The 22,864-nt window shown below is 35.2% G+C and overlaps 1 protein-coding gene across 2 annotated transcripts in view; it reads right to left on the reverse strand.

The window, feature by feature from the left end:
- VPS13C (vacuolar protein sorting 13 homolog C) overlaps positions 1-22,036 on the reverse strand; it is a 166,083-nt gene extending 144,047 nt beyond the window's left edge. For both annotated transcript variants that reach the window (XM_045530580.1, XM_045530588.1), the window contains exons 1-5: positions 21,848-22,036; positions 9,632-9,675; positions 7,314-7,356; positions 3,702-3,797; positions 2,210-2,311 (exon numbers count right to left, since the gene is read on the reverse strand). In XM_045530580.1, coding sequence (XP_045386536.1) covers positions 2,210-2,311; positions 3,702-3,797; positions 7,314-7,356; positions 9,632-9,675; positions 21,848-21,947 — 385 coding nt within the window. In that variant the 5' untranslated portion in view covers positions 21,948-22,036. The remainder of the gene's footprint in view (positions 1-2,209; positions 2,312-3,701; positions 3,798-7,313; positions 7,357-9,631; positions 9,676-21,847) is intronic.
- Positions 22,037-22,864: the final 828 nt, after the last annotated feature.

A 22,864-nucleotide genomic window follows, 5' to 3' on the forward strand; every position in this document is an offset into this window, starting at 1 on the left:
AGCATTGTCTTTCATCATTCCCAAGTATAATATATGAAGATGTGACTCATATCCATAGAAACTAGAAAATATATGTAGTCAAGATACTTAAATATATTTCTTCATAGTTAAGGAAAAATAATCTCTCTCAACATATTTTCGAATTCCTGAATTCATCTCTTTTATCCTCAGAACATTCCTCGACAATTCTAACATGGTATGTTACAACTGGGTTTCATTTTCTGATTTTTAGTTCTATCCCAACATAACTGAAATTTTACTGTCCAAGAAGCTATAATGTAATTATTATAGATTACATAAACCTAATGGTTCAATTTACACAAAATTAATACTATAGATATATGCCCTCCATAGATCAACCCAATAATCCAGAATAGTCTTTTATCAGCTTCCGAAGCACTGAAGACTCAGGAGACAAAATTTCATAGGCACTCAGTACAAAATGTATGCATAGCAGGTTATCATTTTGCCAATCAAACTGTCAATTACTAAAACAGACGAGGCTATACCATAATTTTTCCTACACATGACTGAAAACACTGAAATATTTTTTAACAATCCCAAGTTATTTCCATCTAAAAAAAAAAAAGGAGAAGTCTGGGGTTTATTTATCAAAAGAACCCATAATTATATATATTACAAATTATAAATGTATAATTATATATCAAGAAATCTAAGTATATGTCAATATACCTATTGATGAATTTATTACATATTAAGTTAATAAAATATATTAAATCTGACCAGTTTCATGAAAGAAATGAAACTCTAGTGCTCTCCAACTTCCTCTTCATCTTTATAACACTATTTCTACAAATACTAATTAACCAAAACAGAATATAAAGAAAAGAATCACACTTGAATTGTCATAAAACCATTCTCAGCTTGCTTTATTTGGCACACAAAACTAATGAAAACAAAGAAAACTATTTTCCTAAAAACATTTAAGCTTCAGCAGAAAGACAAAATATGCTTAAGTATGAAGAAAAAGGGAAAAAAGCATAGGCTTAAAAAAAAATTCTTCCATTATGGTAACTTCTATTTTAAGTAGTTTTGTAATTTTTTGTAAAAGAATTAATATTTCTGCATAAGAAAAAAAATACTTGGGCCAGGCACAGTGGCTCATGCCTGTAGTCCCTACTACTTAGGAAGCTGAGGCAGGAGGATTGCTTAAGCCCACGAGTTTGAGGTTGCAGTGAGCTATGATGATGCCACTGCACCCCAGCCTGGGCAACAGAACAAGACCCTGTCTCTTAAAAAAAAAAAAAAAAAAAAACTTGGGGCAAGAATTAGAATCACTAAGGAAAAACTTTAATGAGAAAATATTTTTAAGACAGATTTCTCATTGATTGTATCAAATGTCAGTAGCCTAAGCCATGAAAAGAAATCTTATTATAGCTAAAGATAATTTATGCCATTTCTAACCCAATATTTGCTTTATCATTTAAGAAAGAACATATTCCTTCATCATAAAAATATACACACATGCCACTAAATGACACAAAAATGTAAAATGCTAATAATTCTTATACAATTGGGGCATAATTTGACTTAAAAGAGACAAACAAGTTGAATGTTTGCAAGAATCCCTCAACTCATCACTCTATAGAATATTCTTTTTCACCTTATCCTTATTCTTGCTCTATATACAAATCAAAACAGTCATCAGATTTATTTTTAGACAGAAACAAAAATTAAAATTTAAGACAAGATGGTACAATGTTGAAACCTGAAAAATCAAGTGTTTAAAAATATCCTATATGTTAAGAAGAGAGATAGCTAGGACTAGAATTACAGCAGCATTTCCTCTAAACATCATTTCACTATAGTAATATGCTTAACCTCATTATTTTGCAAGAACACAGGTAAAAATGCAAAGAAAGAAACTACTAACATTTGGCCAAAACAGCTCTGTAAAAACTCATAAAATTTGAAAAGTCTCCGAAAGTAGCACAATAAAAATGACTGGTTAAGAAAAAATGGGATAATCAAATTGGCAGTGAGATAAAACAATCACAGAAAAAAGGCAATTACTTTTTCCTACATGTGAGTAATTAAAATATTTACAGTCAATATTTTGAGATTTTTTTAAAAAGACTCTTTGGAACAACAGCTTATAAATGCTTATGAAATCATACTCTTTAAAGGACATTAAATATATCTAAAATATAGTTATCTAAATCTTATCTGAAACACAAACTTACATTACCTTTTTCTGCTGCTTTTTGAAGGGCTTCTTCAATTCGAGATAGCTCTTTCTGTTTAATATCCTGCAAGGATTTTTCTTCTTTTTCAGCGTCATATTTAATACCTAAAAATATTTAGTTAATCCACACAAAAGAAATGGAATTAGTAAATAAACAAATGGGAAAGTTCAGCCTCATTATAATTGTGTATATGTGTAATGTTAAGTCATGAGTCATTTTTTGTAATATAAAAATACTATTGCATTCTTTGGATTAGTTTTACAAAAAGTTTAAACATATATGATTCCTATTTACTTATAAAATTTGTATCAAAAAGAAAGAAGGGAGGGTACAGAATTATAGAGAGAAAGGAAGATAGGAAAAGGGGAAAGAGGGGAAAAGGGTGAGTAGATGGGTAAGGGGGAGAAGAAGAGGGAGGCAGAAAATACACCAGAATATTGCCAGTTATCATCTCTGAGTGGTAAAATTTTGGGTAACTACAAAAAAAATTAATATCTAATATTAAGACCACGTGGTATCAATGCAGATTGATAAAAAGATTTTCAGAAAGTAATTCAGTAATATTGTATCAACAATCATAAAATATATACACACTTTTTATTTAGTAATCTCATTTCTGATAATGTGTCTTAAGGAAACAATGCAAAATAATAAAACAGATCTATAAGAAGGAAGTATTTATAGTATTCACTATAACAGCAAAAATGAGTAGGTAGCCAGCCCGCAACAGAGTTTCATACAGCCTTTCAAAATCTACTATCACCATGAAAACTGTGAAACATATAAGACTGTATATATTAAGTGAAAAGGCCAGATTAGTGTTACATATATAAGATGATAATTATTACTTAAAATCAAGTATGTATATGGTAAAAACTGGAAAGCAAAATGCAAACATAAAAATTATATTTATATTACGGTTGAGAAATGATTAAGTAATTTTTCCCCAAAACATCAAACTTTTCTTAACATTATATTGTCTTTAACTGAAAAAATTAATAACTAAAGACATTGAACATCACTACATTAAAACATTCACTAAAAATACTAATTCCTAGAGAAAAAATTGCCTATTTTACACACATTTTTGAGAGAATATTCACTCAAAATCAGAAGCAACAAAATTCGGGAAAAAAATTCCAACTTTGAAATCTGCAGATTAACACATCAGTATGTTTTCAAAACATATTTCATTTCATTCCTCATCAGTAAATGTGCCTAATGCATCTCAACTCAACAGGCAGCCTTCGTTGCAAAATACTCATCAAGAAAAGAGTAAATTTTTTAAATGGTTAAATTTATTCTTTTCAACACTAACATAAAAGTATCTTATATACAAACATGGTAAAATGTAGGTATTTATGTGCATATATGTATATGATTAGTTTACTTAAATTATCTTCTCTCTTACAAAATAAATTAAAATGCTTAACCCAGGTAACAATTTAGTTTCATTGTGACGTTACTAAATGGTCATAACCTAAAACAACATACTTGCTCCAGGGACAACAAGCAGGTATAATCCCTCTAAGGTCGCAACAACTGCTTCTCCATAAAGGTTTTTCCAAGGAATCTTCAGAGTTAACTTATCTAAAGAAACATAATTTCAATTGTAAATTCTTATTTGACTGCTCAAAAAAATATAAATTTCTCACTTACCAGTAAGAGAAAAAGTATAACAAAACTCTTCATGCATACAGTATGTGTATCACTCAGGAAAAAGAAAAAAACTCCAACACTAAAGTTTACAAATATCTTTTCCATATAATATTACTATTAGAAGTGAATATTCACCTTGTGCTTTATAGTTTCCAAACTTTTGGATAACTATTATCTCATTTAATATTCCAAAAGTACAAGATGGATGAGGCAGCTATTATTTCAATTTTGAAAAAAAGGAAACTCAGTCCCAGAGAGGTTAAATTAATTACTTAAGTCCACCCAGGTCATCAGTGAGAGTGCTGGAACCAGACGCAATGCATGACAACAGTTAATAATCTTAATATTGTACATAATGCTCTATCTAAATCTCTACAGATCAACTGTAAAATAATAGCTGCACATGATACCAGGAACTGAAGGAGCAATACAGAGAAGAGCCCCTAAGGAATAGAACTTTGACAGCATGCCAAATCGCTACGACTGGAAGAGGACAGCTCTACAGGCAAGGTGTACTCTTTTATGAATAGTATTATGAGTTATAGGCAACTGAGACCAGTTATATTCCAAATATCTACTTATAAATCACTTGGAAGGCAGTAAACATTTTCTCTTTTGGAAACAATGCCATTAATGTCAGGTCCTTTAGAGATAAGCCCACAAAAACTTTCACTCACAACACAAATGAACTATAGCCCTAATAGTACTAACCCAAGTTTGGGGTTTTATGGGGAAAAGGTTGTACAGGGCAAAAGAGAAAAGACAAAAAAGGCATGCTCTCAGCTAAGTTTCAAAATGGACAAAATCTGTCTTTGATATCTTTCCTTATTTATTTTCTTATCCTTTCCCAATCTTTAGTACTCCCTCTTTCCAGATCTCCAGGCAGCTAATGCCCCAATTTGCCCTCAACAGTACTACAGCAATTCTATCTAAACCTTTCCTATCTCTAAAGTTTTCCATGTTGCAAAATAAAATACCTTCTTTCATCATAATTTGAAAAAATAATGACACTATAAAAACTACAGTTCTCTCAGAACTGCTGATCAAGACTTAGGAGAAGAGAGTCTGATTCAACTAAGCCATGCTAGAAGGTGAATAATCAAGTCACTTACACAACCAGAATCATCGGCATGTTTAAATGAAGATGCTCAAAGTTCAAAGAATAGATAAACAGTATAACACACTGAAGAGGAAATAAAATAATGCAATGTAAGGGAGGATATTCTGGGTCACCTGGATGGCTACACAGGCAAGCCAGTTTTACCTAGGAATCTATTCCCGGGTTAAAATAACAAATTATTTCTCCATTTAAATATTCATTCCTCTTCAGCTTATAAACCGGCTGAGTTTCTTAAATGGCTCCCTTGTCAGAGAAGCCTAGAGGTAATATCAGTTATACTTTTGGGTCATTTCTAAGTCTGGTGATTTTATAGTGAGTACCACCTATATTTAGATGGGTACTGTTATATTTGTAATTATCTCATAATCTCCTAACAAAATTTATTTGATTGCCTTCTTGGTACACATAAGACTGAAAAAGTGGAAAACGCCTTTTTAACTAGCATACCAAAAAGGTATTATCTGTTCCCTAAACTTTTCCTTCTCTCCATTTATCCTAACTCACTATTCCCTCCATCTCTCAAAAAGGTCCTGGAATTCAGTTAGTTATATCACTGTTTCTTTATAGAGATCAGGAAATTTTCTAAAAAATTTATGTAAAAGGATAACCCAGGGGCACCCACAAATATATCTAGCTCTTAAAAAACCAAATCATGTTTTAGCTTACTTAGCCACACTGACTCTACAGGTTAAGTATAATGTTTTTTAGGTGTTTTGTTTCGGTTTGTTTTGTTTTAGAGATGGGGTCTCACTATGTTGCCCAGATTGGACTTGAACACCTAGGCTCAACCAATCCTCCTACCTCAGTCTCCTGAATAGCTAGGGCTGCAGGTATACACCACTAGGTATAATATTTTAACCTAAGCAGAAATTTAGTAACTAATATAAATGCTCCATAAGCCAAAAAAATGGATAAATATTAAAAAATATGCTTTGCAACCTTATATGTAAAAGGTCTCTTGTAACTCAATGAGTAACCCTAAAGGAAGTCATTAAATCCTTATGATACATTAAAAGCAAAAAGAAAAAATTCTGAATCATTAGAAAATCTCCTCCAAAACAAAAATCTATTTGTAAGAATATAATAAATGATGCAAAATTTCTTGTCAACTGTAACTCACTGAAAATGCTGGAAATGCAATTTCAATCTATGTCCTAGTTTTACATCTCTGTAACTTCTTAAGACAAAGATGTCATATTCAACCTTTGCCTCTCCCATAGCTACTTGCATAGTCTTGTACATAGCATATGTACATAAATATTTCGAAGGTAAAAGAATAAATGAATGACTATAACTTCTACACTCTAGGATTTCAATCAAGCATGTAGGGCCACAACTATACTTCTAGAGCACTGCTAAACATCACCACCACACTCAGCATTATTTAATAGACAAATATTAATAAAAATGATGGTACATGCCCTACAGATGTTTTCATTCTAAGGGAATAGCTCCTGTTTCAAGAGACAAAAACATGAAAATGTTCTTTTGTATTATAAGGACACATAATGTGATATAAAATGAACCCAAACAAAATAGTCAAGATATTGCTAAGAGATGCTAGAGTAATGAAAGACAAGCCTTCCTAGAACACAGAATACTGACTAAAGACGAAAAGCGAGGTGCTGTACTCGCAGGGTGACGGAGATGGGAGAATGTGGCATAGGTGAAAATTCTAAAATAAAAGTAAGCCATGTAGAGTTTTAATTTATACTTTTTTTTAAAAAGTAAAAATCAGGTACATGATCTAGTAGGGAAGACTTTGTAAATCAAATTTTCTACTGAAAAATTTCTTCAACAAAGATATATGCTTACTTATAGATGGTCTTTAGTATAAGAGTTTAGCTGCAAAGAAAGAGACTATGTACTTACCAAAACATATCCTCTACCACACACTGCTGCATAATATCTCAAGTGAAAACAGTTGAACAAAAACATGACGGAAATAAGCTACATTTAAAATTTATTTACTAGAGTGTGCAAATTATACTACTTTCACATATAAAGAAAAAGCACAAAATTTGGATATCAATTTTGAAAATGAAGATATTTTTATGTGGTAGAACCAAAGCCTAAAGAGCATAATTGCAGTTCAAATGTCCTTCCATTTTAGAGAGTAATTTTCTACCCTTTCCACAAAAAAACAAGTATGTATGTATTATGTATCATATACATTAGGCTCAGAACTCTACAAGCTCTAATTAATGTGATTCAAAAAATCTCTCACACTTTTCGTCAAGCTAAAAAAGATTTTAGATTAAATAACACAAGCAAAATAAAAAACTACAAGGACTAAGAATAGTTCAAATGAAAACTGAAGTACTTACCAATTTGGCCAGCCTTGACTTTAAAAGGAACATCCAATTCGCACTTCAGAAGGAAGAAAAAATTTAAAGGACATCTTAAATTAAGCTCCCCCAAAATCACTTTTGTATCATCATTCATATATACTCATCTTTAAAAAAAAACAAAAAACAAATTTTCTATATTTAAGTAACTCATAAAGAACACATTTTATGGCCAAAAAAAAGAGTTTTATTACTTTTGTTTTTTGAGACAGGGCCTCACTCTGTTGCCTGAGCTACAGGTACAGTGGCATCATCACAACTCATTGCAACTGCAAACTCCTGGGCTCAAGTGATCCTCCCACCTCAGCCTTCTGAGCAGCGAGGACTACAAGCGAGTGCCACCAAGCCCAGATAATTTCTCTATTTTTTTAGAGACAAGGTCTTGCTATGTTGCTCAGGCTGGAGTTTCATTAACTTAAACTTTGACTTTGAAGAAAGAATTCACAGAGAAGCAAAATTATAAGACAGGAAAAATAGAAAAAGTTTGTAGTTAAAGAAGGTAATTGAGTAAACTGGTTACTTATTTTAATAAATCAAATTGAACAGAAATTCAAATCAAATCAATTTAAACAGGTAGGCATTGCATATCTGAAATACAAGAAAAAGAATAGAATCCTTTAGGCTAAATTAGTCGAAAACTATAACTGAATAACAATTCTCTCTCAAATAAAATATTTAGTAAATGAATAAATAAAAATTTTAAAAGGTAGATTTCCAATATATTATTTACCAAATTAGCATCTCCTTTAGATAAGTATCAACAAATAATAATAAACTTTCACCTACCTAGATTCCAAACCACTAGAAAGTTCAGATAACTTTTTTATTCAGAATACTAAATAACTGATATTCACAATGATCACCTGAGTCTTCAGAATTATTAAAAATTAAACCAATCAGTACAGGCTTTCTATTAGATTTAATATATACTAATACTACCAAAATCTGACCACTGAAAGATAGTACTTAAGGTAACAATTAACTAAAGTAATCAATTTACCTGATCATCTGATTACTCGTGCACTCTAGGTCAATAGGAATTGAACAAAAAACTAATGACTCTTCACAAAAAGTTGTTTTTATACCAAAAAAAAAAAAAAAAAAACTTCACTGCCAATAAGAAAGCAGCTTTGTCCTCAGACAGAAAAGATACATTCAAGGGAATTCACATTGTATAGGATACAAACTGTAAACTACACACTTCTAAAAATGCAGTCTCAAGTTCATTTTGATCCCCCTGAAACAATTTTCATACAAAATAATACGGTAAAACCTCACCAATCTGGTTTAATTGGGGAAAGGAGGCTAGTGGCTAGTTTGAATTAAAAGAGAATTTAAATTACAAAGAATTTCATTGTATTTAATTACAACCAAAATTCAAATGACGCTAACACAGAGTTCAAACAACATTAGATATATATCCTGTCACCAAATACAAATTCTATTTCTATTTATTTTCTTATAAAATATTGTCATAGAGAAAAAACATTCCCATCCCTGGCAACAGAATCATAAATTCTAAATTTCTGTATAAAATTTTAAAAGTTATAGCATCCTATATAAAGAGAGGGAAAGAAAATTGAAATATTTTAAGCACCTACTATATGCCAGGCTCTACTAATCATCTTATTCAAGCCAGAAAGACACAGATATATTATGTTGTTTCATAATTAACTCTAAGATGATCAACTGATGCTCCATGATATTAAGAAATAAGAAAACTGAAAAAATAAACAATAAACTCATTCTTAAATGAATTTATAAATGCAAATTTAGCCCAACAGGCTAAAATATAAACTTGATAGGGGTGAAGGGGAGAGTGTTGTTTTGCTTTTAGTTCAACAGTAAATAACACAAATTACTTTCTGGAGCTAGAGTCCAAAAAACTCTATTTTACCTCTTAATATTACTATACTATTATTAGACTAGACTGTCAATATATTTCCAAAAATACCATTATTCACTAGATAAATTTTTAAAAATCAATCCCTATTTACCGGAAAAATATGTAAAGATAATTCTGAAGGAAAATATTCCTGTAAAACAAAAAGTCAACTACAAAGGTATATAGTCAAATTAGGTTAAGGAAAAACACTACCGTTTCCAAGAGATACGATTTTAATCATTAAGGAAAAATAATTTGTAAATCTTTAATCTCAGATTTTCAAACAACAAATAGTTAAATAAGTAATCCTTCTTTGAGTGACTCAATCACTTTATCTGGTACGTGGTACCAGATGCCCAGTAAGCAAACTTACCAAATTAACTGAGTTATTAGCGTAGCTTAAAAAACTTACCAGGGCATTTTCTTTTATCTGTAGATTATCTAAAGCCACATTACCTTTAGAAAAAGAAAAAGAGAAAAAATATAACATTAATACATCAATTAGTATAACCTATCATAACACAGTGCTAAGAACACAATGCCAAACAAAGCAGACTAAAAGAACTTAAAAGGTTACTGGCACAAAATAGTTGCCATATATAGACAAGAGTTATCAGTTGTAGCACACTTTAGGTTAGCCCAACAAAAAAGAAATTACAAAACATTTGAAATGGCTAACATTTAAATAAAAAACGAGAAAGAATTTGGACCGAAGAACTTTAAAGGCAAAGAAAGCAGCCATCCTTTTGAATGATAAAGCCAAAAATCTCAAAAGGACATTAAGAGATTACAAGGACACATCAATTATACTGGAATCCTGAATCATGGTATCAATTAACATTTTTCTCTGGAAACCTGGTGTTAGTCTTTCACGACTCCAAACATTCTACCTTCTCAAAGACTACTATTTATGTTTCTAATATTCTTTAATTAGTCCAACCTTTCTTATAGTCATTCAGATGTTGTTATAAAAACTAAAGTCTTAAGGATGCTATTACACTACTTAAATTTTATATGATAGTTAAGTATTTGTGCTCAGATAAAAACTTAAGCCAAAAATTTTTATTTCACTTAAATTCCAAAGGTTAATAAAACTACAGTTTCAACATTAAATACAGGCATAAATTACTATGACATATTTTCTTAATCACTCATAATATTTATTTATCCTGTATGGTACCAGAGCCCATTCTTCTAAGTGAAGTATCACAAGAATGGAAAAACAAGCACCACATGTACTCACTATCAAATTGGTACTAACTGATCAACACTTAAGTGCACATATGCAAGTAGCATTCATTGGTGTATGGCAGGAAGGAAGGGGGAGGAGGGAATGGGTAAATTCACACCTAAAGGGTGCGGTAAGCACTATCTAGGGATGGGCATGTTTGTATCTATGACTCGGACGGTGCAAAGGCAATATATGTAACCTCAACATTTGTACCCCCGTAATATTTTGAAATAAATAAATAAATTTTTTAAATGAGAAAAAATATATACTATTGTATCTATACTCTCCATTCATATATTTCAATCAAATAATTTTTTCTCCACGGTATCTGAGAGTGAATTAAAAAGTATATTTAATTTGGTTATGCCATTTTAGAGATCTGCTTTTCCCCAGATCTCAAATTTATTCAAACCTTTATTAAGTACCTACCATGGGTTAGATGCTGGAAAGAGAAAGATTACTCAAACAATGACCCTGCTATTGAAGCACTCACAGTCTAGCCTAGTGGAAGAGACTAAATTTTGAAAATTTTAGAAATATTCTATTAGCAAGCCAACAGAAGAGTATACAAGATGCAAAAGAGGAACCACCTAACTCTGCCTAGGTAGACCAAGAACACACATAGGTTTAGGCTGGAAGACTGAAGAAGTATTTACTGAATTGATAAGAAAAACAAACAGACATGGGTAAGTCACACTTAAGAAAGCACATGTGGTTTGGTGTAGCTGGAGGGTGTGAGAAAAGAATAGGAGATAAAGTCAGAAAGGCAGGCAGGGCCAGACTAACAAAGAGCCTTTAGTATGAAAAGTTCAGACTGGTCACAACAGAGAGACAAAATATATATAACACAGATGACAGTATTTCAGAATCATTACTTCACTCTCCTAAGGAATAACTGCCGATCTGTCCATAATGCTCACAGTGGTTATTTCTACATAATAAAGTTCATTTTCTGTATATGTATGGTTTTCAAATTTTCTAAAATAAATTGTTGAAAACAAGGGGAGAAAGGGAAGTAAGAAACCTCACAAAAGGGAAAAAATACTACAGTATTGTAACAGGAAGAAAGTGAAATGATACAGACAGGCAGCTTCTATATAACAGAGAAAAGAAAAGATAACCTAAAATAAGGCAGTAACTTCAGGATCAAAAAGGTAGAGTTATGGTAAAGAGTTATATTGCAGGCAGAATTGACATGACAGGTGTGCCCAGATGTAGAGATAATAAAGCAATCATGGAAGACTGCCGCGTTTGGCAATTGGGGAAAAAAAGTCCTTAAGCATTATATACACTAAAATTACATACAGTAAAAAAATATTCCTGGATTTACTTCTGTTACATAATGAATTACATAAAATTACAGTTGGGAACTCTATTCAAGTCGACAGAGTGATCTGCAAAGATGCCAGTGCATATTTGAAGCCATCCAAACTAGTTTAACAAGATCTAAGGCCCACATGCAGACCTGCAAACCTGCTCATGAATTCTGACTGTTCTACCCAGTAACTGGTGGGTCTTCAGCTGCCAGGAGTGCTCAGAAGTTATTTGCATCAGAGATGAAGTTTTTATAATCATTGTTAAGGTACTAACATAATGTTTGTAAAAATATAAGTATCTTTATAAAAAGTGGGCTAGTACTACTGCCGTGACATTTTGGTTCTTTGATAAAGTAAAGTAATGGGTGATATTTAAGACATAAAATACTGAAAACTACCAATATGGCTAACACAGTTAAACAAGCATATACAGAAGGACTGACAAAAAGAGATTACAGTGATTATCAATGGGTAGTAGAACTAAAGATGGCTTTTTTATTAATGTGTTTCAGTATTTTCTGGTTTTTATAATAATTAGATATTACTTTAATGTGAAATTATTATACAAATTATAATAAGGGAAATGGGGAAATAAAACAAAGGTAAATTCTAATGTCAATATGACCTCAATATTTTTTACATAAATTCTCTGTATATTTAATATCTACCCAAGACACACAAAAATAACAAAGAAATATCTATTTCCACTACCCAGAGTGGAACAAACATATGCATACTTCCTCTTTGAAAATGTGAATGTTGTCTCACAAATAGTAACTATAACAATGAAACAAGAAAGCTACATCCTATAAATTATTTGCACTGAAGGAGGAGCCACCAGTCCTAATACAAAGAAAAGGGGAGGAGTGGCAGCAAATTTCAGATTAACATGGGGTAAAAGTACATTCATTCATTTAACCAGTAGGTGAGTGTCTTATCTCCACTAAACTGCATGCTAATCTGACGGATAAACATGCAGCAGTTTCTTATATAGCCTATGAAATGCTAGAAATTCCACTTAAAAAAATAAATTGTAAAACTGAAATTAAAGCAGCTCTCCCCTAAAAATCAACCATTTTATATTTAATTGAATACCAAATAAAAAGATTTTATTCTCCTTTTCTACTCTAACATAATAATTCTATACACATGTAACCTTACTGCTGTAGCCAAACCACCAGGACTAAGAACATACAGAAGCCATAGACGTTCCTGAAAAACTAAAAGAAGGGTAAATATTTGTATCTAATCTTTATAAGAAAAAAAAGAAAATAATAGGGACAGGATGACTAATTGACTAATGATTGGAGATGACGAAACTTAACTCTGCCAGCAAGGAAAGCACTAAAGCCAATCCCACAATCAGGAGGCTCTAATCTCATCAAGTCCAAAGAGACCAAGGGGACAGACTAGAAAGTTCCATGAAGTGATCTCCTCCTGTGCTAGACTGACAGGCGTACAGGATGAGGGTAAGCAACAGGTACAGTCTATGCTTCAGAAGAGACCCATGTCATTCTCAGTAATAAGCTACAAATATATGGGATAAGTATATGCTGTGGGAAAGTCACACCTAAAGTCTCAAAGCCAATCTTGAAAAATATTTTAAGAAGTACACTGAAAGGGTAAATCCTGGATCAAAATTTATCTAATAATCTTTGTCAATGAACCAGAAAATGGAAATAAATCCATCAAATTAGCAAATGACACCAAGAGCTGGAGTCATCTCAGAAAATAAAATAGAAATAGCTGCTAAATTATAGAAAACAACCAAGTTGGTACATTTATGAATAAAAATCAAATGGTACTGGCATAATATGGAACAATCCTGCCTAAGTCTAAGAATACCCTTTAAAACACATAATGGGCCAGTTGCCAAGGCTCACACCTATAATCCTAACACTTTGGCAGGCCGAGGCAGGAGGGTGACTTGAGGCCAGGAGTTCAAGACCAGCCTGGTCAACATAGCAAGACCTAACCTCTACAAAAAATTCTAAAAAAATCAGGTGGGTGTGGTGGTGCACATCTGTAATCCCAGCTACTAGGAAGGCTGAGGCAGGACCATAGCTTGAGCCTAGGAGTTTGAGGTTGCAGTGAGCTATGATCATGCCACTGCACTCTAGCCAAGGGACAGAGTGAGATCCTGTCTCTAAAAAAAATTTTTTTTGATTAAAAATAAATAAAACACATAATGGTCTACAAAATAAACATAAGAAATATGCTAATGTTACATACCTCCAACTAGAAATAATCTCTCTGAACTTCTACAAAAGTTTAGGGTATACCTTTCTTATGGTACTTAACACTTAACCTTATATAAATTCCCAACCTGATTATAAACTCCTTACTGACTCTCCTTATAATAGGTACTCAATAAATACTGACTTAATTGATTTAGAATGCATATTGTGCTGGGGTAGAAACAACTATAATAACATAAACCTTTGTATTTTAGAAAACACTTTCAGATCTGTTACATTACTCAATCCTCAGGGCCTCCTGGGTACAAGACAGGTCATAGATATTAAGCAAGAGAAACTGAGGCTTACAGCAGTTAGACAATTGGGCTAAGAATCCTATGGCAACCTACAAAGTGGTAGTGCTAAGGCTCAAATCTTATGGCACTCAATGCTATGTTCAGAACACTACTGTATATAGCAGAAACGATACAGTATTTTAATTCAGAAGGTAAATGTAAATCTACTTTTCTTGCCCAAAAAAATTGCCATAAAAGAATCAGACTCAGTGTTGATAGGCCTATGTAGTTGCTGTTTTCACTTTTAGCCTCTGAATTTTAAAAGAGATATAAAAAATCCAAAAACAAAAAGGGTAACTAAATTTCTACAACAAGCGCATATGCAGAAGAAAGTCAAAGGATTATGTTAGGAACATTACCAGAAGAGGTAGTACCACAGGGAAAAGCATAGACACAGGAGATGGCATTGCAAAATGGTTGTTTTAGTACTTGTAAAAAACCTATTTTTTTCTCAAAACATAACACAGAAATTCTGAGGATCCAGAACTATTTAGGACCATAAAGATCTTTAAATCTAATCCCCTCTCACTTTATACATAAGAAATTGAAGTATAAAAAGATTAGGTGGTTTATCCAAGGTTACACAATTATTTTGTGGCAGTACTAAGAATAGAATCTATGTCTCCTGACTCCTGAGTCAATATTCTTAATATAAAACATAGAGATTCATCCAAAACTGTGATCAAAAACAAAAACCAACAAATAAAAATGCCATGCCATAATCCATGAAAAACTAGCTTTGCATATTGTAAAATAGTGAAAAAAGAACATATAATGCTATATGCTTATTTTTTAAGATTTCGTTTATGTATCTATAACATAAACATTCATTATTTATTTGAAAGTATATTAAAATGTTCAGACACATTTACTTTCCAAGGAAGTGATCTAAAGTAAATGAACAGTTTTTAAAAGCATGAATCTATTTTAATGACTGATGTTTCAGTAAAGAATACTGAAGAAAATATTATAGCTATTTATTTCAAATGAATCTAGCTATTCAACCCAAATATACCAATCTAGATCCCTTCTAATAGGTGTTCACAATGTCTTTGTCCTGGGAGAGGAAGGTAGAAGAGAGAAAGGAAACAACAGACTCTTACTCTTTCCATTTCCCTATTAAAACAGGAAGTCTTCTCAAAGAAAGGTGGAGGCTGCAATGTTACCAAGGATCTTTCTCCCTTTCCATACAATTCAGGGATTTCATGATAGTGAGTTGTATGGCAGAGTTTCCTAGCAGAATGGTTACCAAAGTACCAATTCTCAGTACTATTTCTAGAAAAAGAGTACATTTTTAACTAATAATGCTATTTAACTACATAGAAAGGAGTTTTAAGTTTTTAAGCATTGCTTTAACTGATAGGAACTGAACCTGAATACATTACACAGTATTGACCTTTTTATTGTTATTTATTTAATATGCTATGGGACAAGCTAATAAAAATGTGGCCTCCACTATACTGGGAAGCTGGGAGGAAAGGACTAAAAACAACATCCTTCTACAGGTGAAGAAATACCTAGATACTGCCATAATTTTATGTGTCAAGGCAAAAAAAAGAAGGCAAAGAGACCTGCTTTTTCTTTCATTCTCAAGCTGCCTTAGGTACCTATTAAGACAATGTAATACAGTATATTAGATTTGGATTTGCAAATAACAGGCACCTGGAACTTCATTTATCTTGTCATCGTTCACGGCTATGAGCAAAGAGTGGCTCTTTATTCACCAGTATTGTATGAAGAACAAAAAGAAAAGATAAAGATACATTATTTGACTACCATTTCTCACTATGAATACAGAGAAAGTGGCAGTACCACTTTTCTATTTAAAGGATCTCACGCTGATCCAGCCTTGTTCAAGTCACAAAAGTTTAAAGACAGAAGAGATGACCTTGTCTGACCCTTTCATTTACAGATAAGAAACTAATGGTCACTGGTCAGAGACTTGCTAAAAGGCACACAACTAGGTAGCATCAGAGATGGAATTAGATCCCAGGTTTGCTCTCTCCTGCTCCAGTGCTCATCCTCCTTCCTTGGGCTGCTCTGCTCCAGCAATACGTGGCAGCTCATGGGGAAGGGTCAGTACAGTAAACAGCACAGGCTTGGCCTGGTTTGCAGAGCTGCAAATTCTAAGGGCATTCTCCCTGGCTCCTATACCTGGTCACCACAGCCACCCTTGCATTCAACACATCACATCCTCTATGTTTATTCCACCTATCCAATGGAAGTAAGAGCAACAGAGTTCTGAATGGAGGATTTTCCTGCGGACTCTCCACAGTAAATCACTTTGAAAAATCAAATTGGCAAAGGTTCTACATTGCAACAATACTACTTAAACCAAATTGCAAAAGATATAGCATTTCAACGGACCTTTTCAAATACATGTTATTCTTAAAACAATTATATCCCTGACACACCTCAAATAGGTAAGGGCTGTGCAATTTATCTCTTGGTACCACTTTGTGAGGAACATAAATCTAGATAAACCTTCCTACCTGTGTAGGCAGCACATGCCCACCAGGCACTTTTCTAAATCCTTGAAAGCCTGACTTACAAACTAACTGCCAGGTAATACTATGTAAGTATTATAAAGGTAAACTCAAATGCAAATAAGTTTTTTTTCAGAGATTTATTTGGAAAATAAGAAATGTTTAGATATGTAATGTTAGCTCTACACAAAATTAAAATCTGATGTTGGAAGAAACATACTTATGAAAATGAAATAAAACAAAGCAGGCCGTTGTCATCACTCAAGTAAGTTTGTTTATCACTATTACTAGCAGTACTATTAACAATTACAAAGGATTTTCACATCATTTGTCTCACAAACACAGTGAGTGTTACAGATCCATTTTATAGATTAGGAGGCTGAAGCTTATAGGATTAAAATATTTTGCCCAGAGTCCCACAGCTAATAAATAATCAGGGTCTCATGTTTCTATAATGGCAAGAATGTTTTAAAGGATATTCTATTTAAACCACTTGAAAAATACATAGGAATTGCTTGGCATTAAAAAAAAACTTTAAGAATACAGAAAGAAAACAGCAAGGTTTCAGAGTTTTGGGGGGGGCAGAGGTGGGTTGCTTTTTGTTTCTCCAAATTAAAGGCAATACCCAGAATACACTCCCTGCTTCTAGACACTGTAATAGTTTTCCCCATCTCTGTCACTCTATAATTTTTTGTTTATTGTGCATTTCATTGTGAATGCCTTATATAAGTGTGAATGTATGCACAGCACAATCTTTTTCAAATCATGTTAACACAATATTTTGATTCTTAAAACTACTTCCGGGTATCATCGAAGCAAAGATGTATGCATTTTTACTGACACAAAACCTTTCAATTAAAAATTTTTTTTTTTTTTTTTTTTTTTTTGAGGTGGAGTCTTGCTCTGTCACCTGGGCTAGAGTGCCATGGCATCAGCCGAGCTCACAGCAACCTCAAACTCCTGGGCTCAAGCTATTCTCCTGCCTCAGCCTCCCCAGTAGCTGGGATTACAGGCATGCGACACCATGCCTGGCTAATTTTTCTCTTTTTCAGTAGAGATGCGGTCTTGCTCTTGCTCAGGCTGGTCTCAAACTCCTGAGCTCAAGCGATCCTCCTGCCTCAGCCTCCCAGAGTGCTAGAATTACAGGCTTGAGCCACCACACCCGGCCTCAATTACTTCTTAAAACATCAGTTTCCCTCTCTCTCGAGCCATAAATTTTATAAGAATAATATACTTCCTCTAAGTCCTTTTTAACTCCTTACTACAATTTGTTCAGCACCCTATAGATATCCTCTAAATGCAGAAGAGAATCTCAGTCTTCTTCAACCAGAGTTTCTTAACTAACATTTTGGGCTGGATAATTCTTCCTTGCAGGGAGCTGTCCGCTGCATTGTGGGATGTTTAGAAGGACCCCTAGGGTCGACCCACTACATGCCAGTAACACACCTCCGCTCTCACAGTGTAACAACTAAAAATGTCTCAGACATTACCAATATCCTGTTGGGAGCGAAGTCACCCCTGGTTGAAAACCACTGCCTTAGACTACTCAAATACTCTTAAGATGTATCAATGTAGTTTATCATTTGTTTCCGAAGAATAGTGTGATCAGATATGTGAAACCTTTTTTAGAGGGATCTCACTATGTTGCCCAGGCTGGAGGGCAGTGGCTATTCACAGGCTGCAATCATGATGCACTATAGCCTCAAACTCCTGCCTCAAGTGAAACTCCTGCCTCAGCCTCCCAAGTGGATTACAGCCACAAGCCACCACACATGGCTAGGTCTGTGAATTTTTTAAAGAATGAATTCTTCTCTTTCTCAAGACTTGAAAAATAGCCCGGGCATGGTGGCTCACACCTGTAATCCTAGCATTCTGGGAGGCCAAGGCAGGAGGATCGCTTAAGCTCAGGAGTTCAAGCAAGACAGCCTGAGCAAGAAGAGGGAGGCCCCATCTCTACTAAAAATACAAAAAATTAGCAGGGTGTGGTAGTGCATGACTGTAGTCCCATCTACTTGGGAGGCTGAGGCAGGAGGATTGCTTTAGCCCAGGAGATTGAGGTTGCTGTGAGCTAGGCTGATGCCACGGAACTCTAGCCCAAGCAACAGAGTGAGACCGTCTCAAAAATAAATAAATAATAAATAAATAAAGACTTAAAAATTCAACAAGACAAACTGAAAGACCAAACTCGTAAAATATTTGCTAAAGCAAATAGTTTTCAAATAACATATCAAATTATCCATTCTTTGTAAAATTTGTCAACACCATGGATATCATAAATATCAGCTACCTTATTAAATTAACTTACTATTCCCATTTCTTTACCCTAAAAACTTTAAGACAAATTTCTCCAGCAAAATTTCTAAAGAACAGAAATAACCAACTCAAGTATTTTGCCTATTTTAATGGGGAATTAGGGTTCTAGACAATATATTATGCAATAACTATAAAAGCTCATAACTTCTAGCTTTATTTATAGGAGCCACAAAAATAAAAGGCAGCAAAATTTTATACAGGCAGAGCTATGGGCTGATAAAGCTGAGAGACTCCTGATTGGACGTACGCTGGACACAAATTGTGAAAGAAATGGGTTTATTTGCTCAGGACTATTATAAGTTAATGTTGGTCACTGGCAGAATACCTTAGTAAGAGAAAGCAGAATGTAAGAAAAGAAAGTCGCTTTTTCTAGATTTCACCAAAAAAGACATGGGGAAATGGCATAAAATTATGGCATTTTAATTTCAGTTGTGAAAAGGTTCAAAATCTTCAGGCAGCATACTTCTCAATGTCATAGTAAGAACATTTACAATTAGAATGAATATTGGCACTGGAAAGACCCTTACTTGGTACCTAGTCCAACTTCTAATTTCAAAGATAAGAATAAGATTTGGTGGTGAAGAAACCTTCAACTGTATCCATACATCTTATCTCTTTAAAAAGTGTCTGAGGTAAATACAGCACAATATTGTAACTTACTGAAATTTGAGTAGTAATTACGTGGGAATATTATACTGCCCAGTATGACTTAAACTTTTCAGAATTTAAAAATATTTTTTCTGTGAAACTTTAAATTAAGATGAAGAAACTAGTAAGATGAAGAACCATCAACAACCATTAAGATGAAGGCCCAAGAAGGTAAATGGCTTGTGCAGCACAGCACACCTTAGGCCTAGAACTCAGTGGTTTTTTCAGATTTCAGATTTGCTTTTTCAAATTTCAAATAATATTTGAAAACTATAAGGAATAACTGGAAATAATATTGCCAGTATTCTGAAGAAATACTTGATCTCTGCAGAAGGCACTAGACATTTAATTCCTTAAGTGTTTCTTTACTTCCCTTTCTTTTGTATTACACTTAGTGCGGTGGGGGTATATAAACAAAGTATGTGCTGTGGGCCGTACACATGGAAGGAGTCAACCAACTAATAAAAAATACCTGGGGAAAAAATGAAAAATAATAAAAAATAATGCAAATAAAAAATACAGTATACCAACTATTTACACAGCATTTACATTGTATTAGGTGTTACAAGTAATCTAGAGAATCTAGAATTGACTTAAAGTATACAGGAGGATGTGCATAGGATATATACAAATACTAGACCATTTTATATAACAGGCTTGAGCATCCTCCAACTTTGATATCCTAAATTGGGTCCTGGAATCAATCCTGCGGGGTATACCAAGGGACCACCATACTGTTCAACAAATCACAGTGAACCAATCAGATGATCATAACCTATTATTAATAAAAACAGGCTCCTCTACAATCAGGGCAACACTCACAGTTTTATAACAGCATTGCCCAATATAAATATATGGTCCACATATGTAATTATAAATTTTAAATGCCAGGCTTTAAAAAAAGTAAAAAGAAACAGGAGAAATGAATTTTAACATAATTTAGATCAATATATTCAAATATTATTATTTCAACATGTGATCAACATAAAAAATTATTAATGAAGTATTACATTCTTATTCTCCTGCTTCATTAGGAAAAATATTCAATTCAAAACAGTATGCATTTCATACTACTAGCACGTCTCAATTCCCACTAATCACATTTCAAGTGCTCAATGGCTACAGTGGCTAGTGGCTACCCCATTAGAAACTATTTGTTCCATCCATTTGATTAGCTTTTCGGATTTCCCTGGAAAGCTGACAAAATTCCCAAATCTTCTGTAGAGTGATAAAGTACCCTCAAAGTCCCCAAAGCTCAACACATAATTCAGGCAAATAAAGCTTTCTGAAGCATGTGCAAGCATATTATTGTCTACCTCTAAATACTTAATCTCTAGGATAAAAACCTTGGCATAAATTCCTGGGCATGCAACCAAGCAGGCACCTAATTAATGACGATGCTGGTTGAGGCTTGAATTTTTCTCTGCTGCTCCAAAACAAAACTGAAAGTCTTCTTTGTATGGACGGAAAAGTAAACTACTAAAGGAAGGGATCACTTTCTCAGGAGCTGAAAGCATCAGGAGTAAGAAGCCCTACGGACACGCCTTTCTTAAAGATCTCCTACCTATCCTCTCCAAACCCGGCAACCTTAAAGAGAAGGAACCCAGTTCCTAAAAAATGGTAGGGAAGATAACTGGAAAACACAATTTCCTTTTTCTTTTTTCTTGCTGCCACTTTATTTGAGCATATATAACCAGGCAACCATGCTCACTCCATGCAGTACCGAGGCAGAAAAGGCTTTTTTGTTTAACGCTGTGGAGCCAAGGGGCCATACTGAGCGCAGCGGGAAGACTCCCCCCCAAAGATGGGCAGACAAGGGGTTCGGCCTCAGGGACTGGAAAGGTGCGAGCTTAGCGCGGGCGTGATCCCGCCGCGTGTCCCCACCCCGAGCCGGGAACTCGGCACCCTGGGGACTCGCGGGGGGGCCGGGGGGGGCACAGGCCTCCGGCACCTCGCACCTGTCGCACCGCGAGGGGGTCCCGCCGGGCGCGCGCCCGCAGGCGGAGTCGCGGGCGGCGGACTTGGCAGGGCCCGGGAGGGAGGAGTCCGCGGCGTGGGCCCTCAGCGCCCGCAGCCCGCCGGCCGCGCCCCTCTCGCTTACCGCCCCAGATGCCCAGCTTCAGCTGGGACTTGTCCAGGTTCTCCACATAGTCCCCCAGAAAGCGGTTCAGCAAGTCCGCGACCACCGACTCCAGCACCATGGTGGGACTGAGGCGGCGGGAGGAGCCGGAACCGCCCCGGCGCGGCTGAGGGCGGCGACCCGCGCCGCGAATGACAGCCCCTCCGGCGCCGGCCCGCCCCCGCGCCGCGCGCGTGACCCCGCCAGTGCGCAGGCGCGCCGCCACCTGGCCCGGGAGGCGCGTGGGTTCGGCGTGACTGGGCGTCCTAGTGGCCGCTGTGGTCTCGGCCACCGGGGGCAGGCGGAAGAGCAGCCGGGAAGCCGACTTTGGGCCTTCCTAAATAGCCGTGCTCGAGCGGCCTGCACGAGAAGAAAAGGGAAAAGCCGGAGTTACTGAACACAGGGACATCTACTCGGCAGCTCTGCTTCCCAGCCGTCGCCTGCTGTGGACTTCAGTCCCGCAGAGCTTTACCGTCAGGACCAAAGCAGCCGCGGCCCCTTTCCGGACCGGCCCGGCGGGAACCGGGCGCTCCCCGGGCCTCGCGTCCGAGCTGAGCATCTGCTAAGCGACCACCGATTTACCTGTGGATCAGGACGGGGAAAGGAGGCCCTGCATTCTTGTCCTGCAAGAGTTCGACTCCTCCTGGGCAAGGTCTCCGCTGCCTTTTGCTGCTTGAAAACACACTAATAATTTAAATGGTGGAGGGGAACAGAACCGCATCAAAATGGCAGATAGAACTGAATGTGCATTTTGTTGGAAACTACTTCTTTTGCTCCCTCCTCTAAAATTCGCTTAGTTAATTCAGATGCCACTAATTAGTTACCCCATTGCGAAAATAAACAAACACGATATTTCCTTTTTTTTTCCTAAATATAAGTAACACGTTGTTTATATACCACTTTCTTCTATGCTATCATTAAATTGTCTCTGATGCCTTCAACCTTGGTGCAGTTTAAGCACCCAATGAAATGCACTTCTTCAGAGAACTGGAATTTTTT

This window comes from Lemur catta, chromosome 1 (assembly GCF_020740605.2).
Source record: "Lemur catta isolate mLemCat1 chromosome 1, mLemCat1.pri, whole genome shotgun sequence".
Lineage (NCBI taxonomy): Eukaryota > Metazoa > Chordata > Mammalia > Primates > Lemuridae > Lemur > Lemur catta.